The sequence below is a fragment of the Cydia amplana genome, chromosome 12, assembly GCF_948474715.1.
Source record: "Cydia amplana chromosome 12, ilCydAmpl1.1, whole genome shotgun sequence".
NCBI lineage: Eukaryota > Metazoa > Arthropoda > Insecta > Lepidoptera > Tortricidae > Cydia > Cydia amplana.
In genome coordinates, this window is record NC_086080.1 from 3,479,704 (window position 1) to 3,480,850 (window position 1,147).

The 1,147-nt window shown below is 37.4% G+C and overlaps 1 protein-coding gene across 1 annotated transcript; it reads right to left on the reverse strand.

Moving 5' to 3' along the window:
* On the reverse strand, positions 1-846 carry LOC134652651 (uncharacterized). The gene has a single exon (XM_063507813.1). The coding sequence runs from the start codon at positions 826-828 to the stop codon at positions 1-3; it is 828 nt and encodes a 275-aa protein (XP_063363883.1). The 5' UTR covers positions 829-846.
* Positions 847-1,147: the final 301 nt, after the last annotated feature.

Genomic DNA, 1,147 nt, shown 5'->3' on the forward strand with positions numbered 1-1,147 from the left:
TTAATCGTCGTAATCAATGTCATCGTATTCGTCATCGTCATAATCTGATAGTGTTTCTGACTGTTCATCAAGTTTAAAAACTTGAGTAGAAGTATGTGTTTCTGACTGTTCATCAGGTTTAAAAACTTGAGTAGAAGTATGTGTTTCACTATTTGTCAAGATCTGACTGAACTGAGTTTCTGCTTTTGCTGAAGCTAATGTCAGTTCCTGTGTAGATATGTGAGGTTCAGACAGTTCAGACTTCTCAGGCCGCGTAGGTTCTGTAGCTGGCTGTGTGCAGGGCGTAGTAGGTCGTTTAGCCGGCACTGGGGCTTTTGAAGGTTGTCTACAATCTTGAGGTTGCTTTCTTCCAAACATACCACAAATACGTAACAGCACAGTTGTCGGATCATGCACTGTTTGCCGCACCTTTCCTCGAACTATCAATGGCGTTTCATTTGTCCCGTGTTTTCTGAATTCCTTGCTGGCAGCTTTTAGTTTATTGTGGCTCTTCCAGTAACATTTTTCAAGCCTGCGTTGATCCAACGGCAGATCTTTCAAGCAGTTCTCTTTGCTATCAGCCTCACAGCTCAAGTAATGAGCTTGAAGGTTTATATTGTGTTTTAAATTCTCCAAAACGCACATACGTTTACCTCCATCTTGGTCTTTGAAGTAATAATTAACTCGAAGTTCGGGTACGTGTTTTGCTATCCAAGGGTACGTCGTTTTAAAGAACTCTTCGTCTTCGAAAGTTGTAAAGTTGGACAGAATCTTTATTTTCTTACAGGTTCCGAGCTCGACTAAACCAACAACGATAAAGAGTCCAAGAAACCAATTAGAAGCAGCCATTTTGAATACTAGTTGATATCTAATACGGAAAACAATATTTTTATGTTTAAAAGCCATTATGATAACTTAAGTATTTACAAAATACATGTAAAATATTTGAAATAGTACCTACGTGGTTAATCATAAAAAGCCATTTCAAAACACATGTCCTGCATATCAGCTTACACGCCTCAAACAAATGACATATGATGTCATTTGATTTACATCGATATAGATACCTTGTAACTACCTACGTAATTATGACTAGGTACTTACGCATAGACAATTAATATTTCCTATCATTAATAATCTTTGTCTACACTAAAACACATAAATAGGT

Coding starts and splice junctions, on each gene's coding strand:
- LOC134652651 (XM_063507813.1), bottom strand. CDS start 828: ATGGCTGCTTCTAATTGGTTTCTTGGACTCTTTATCGTTGTTGGTTTA.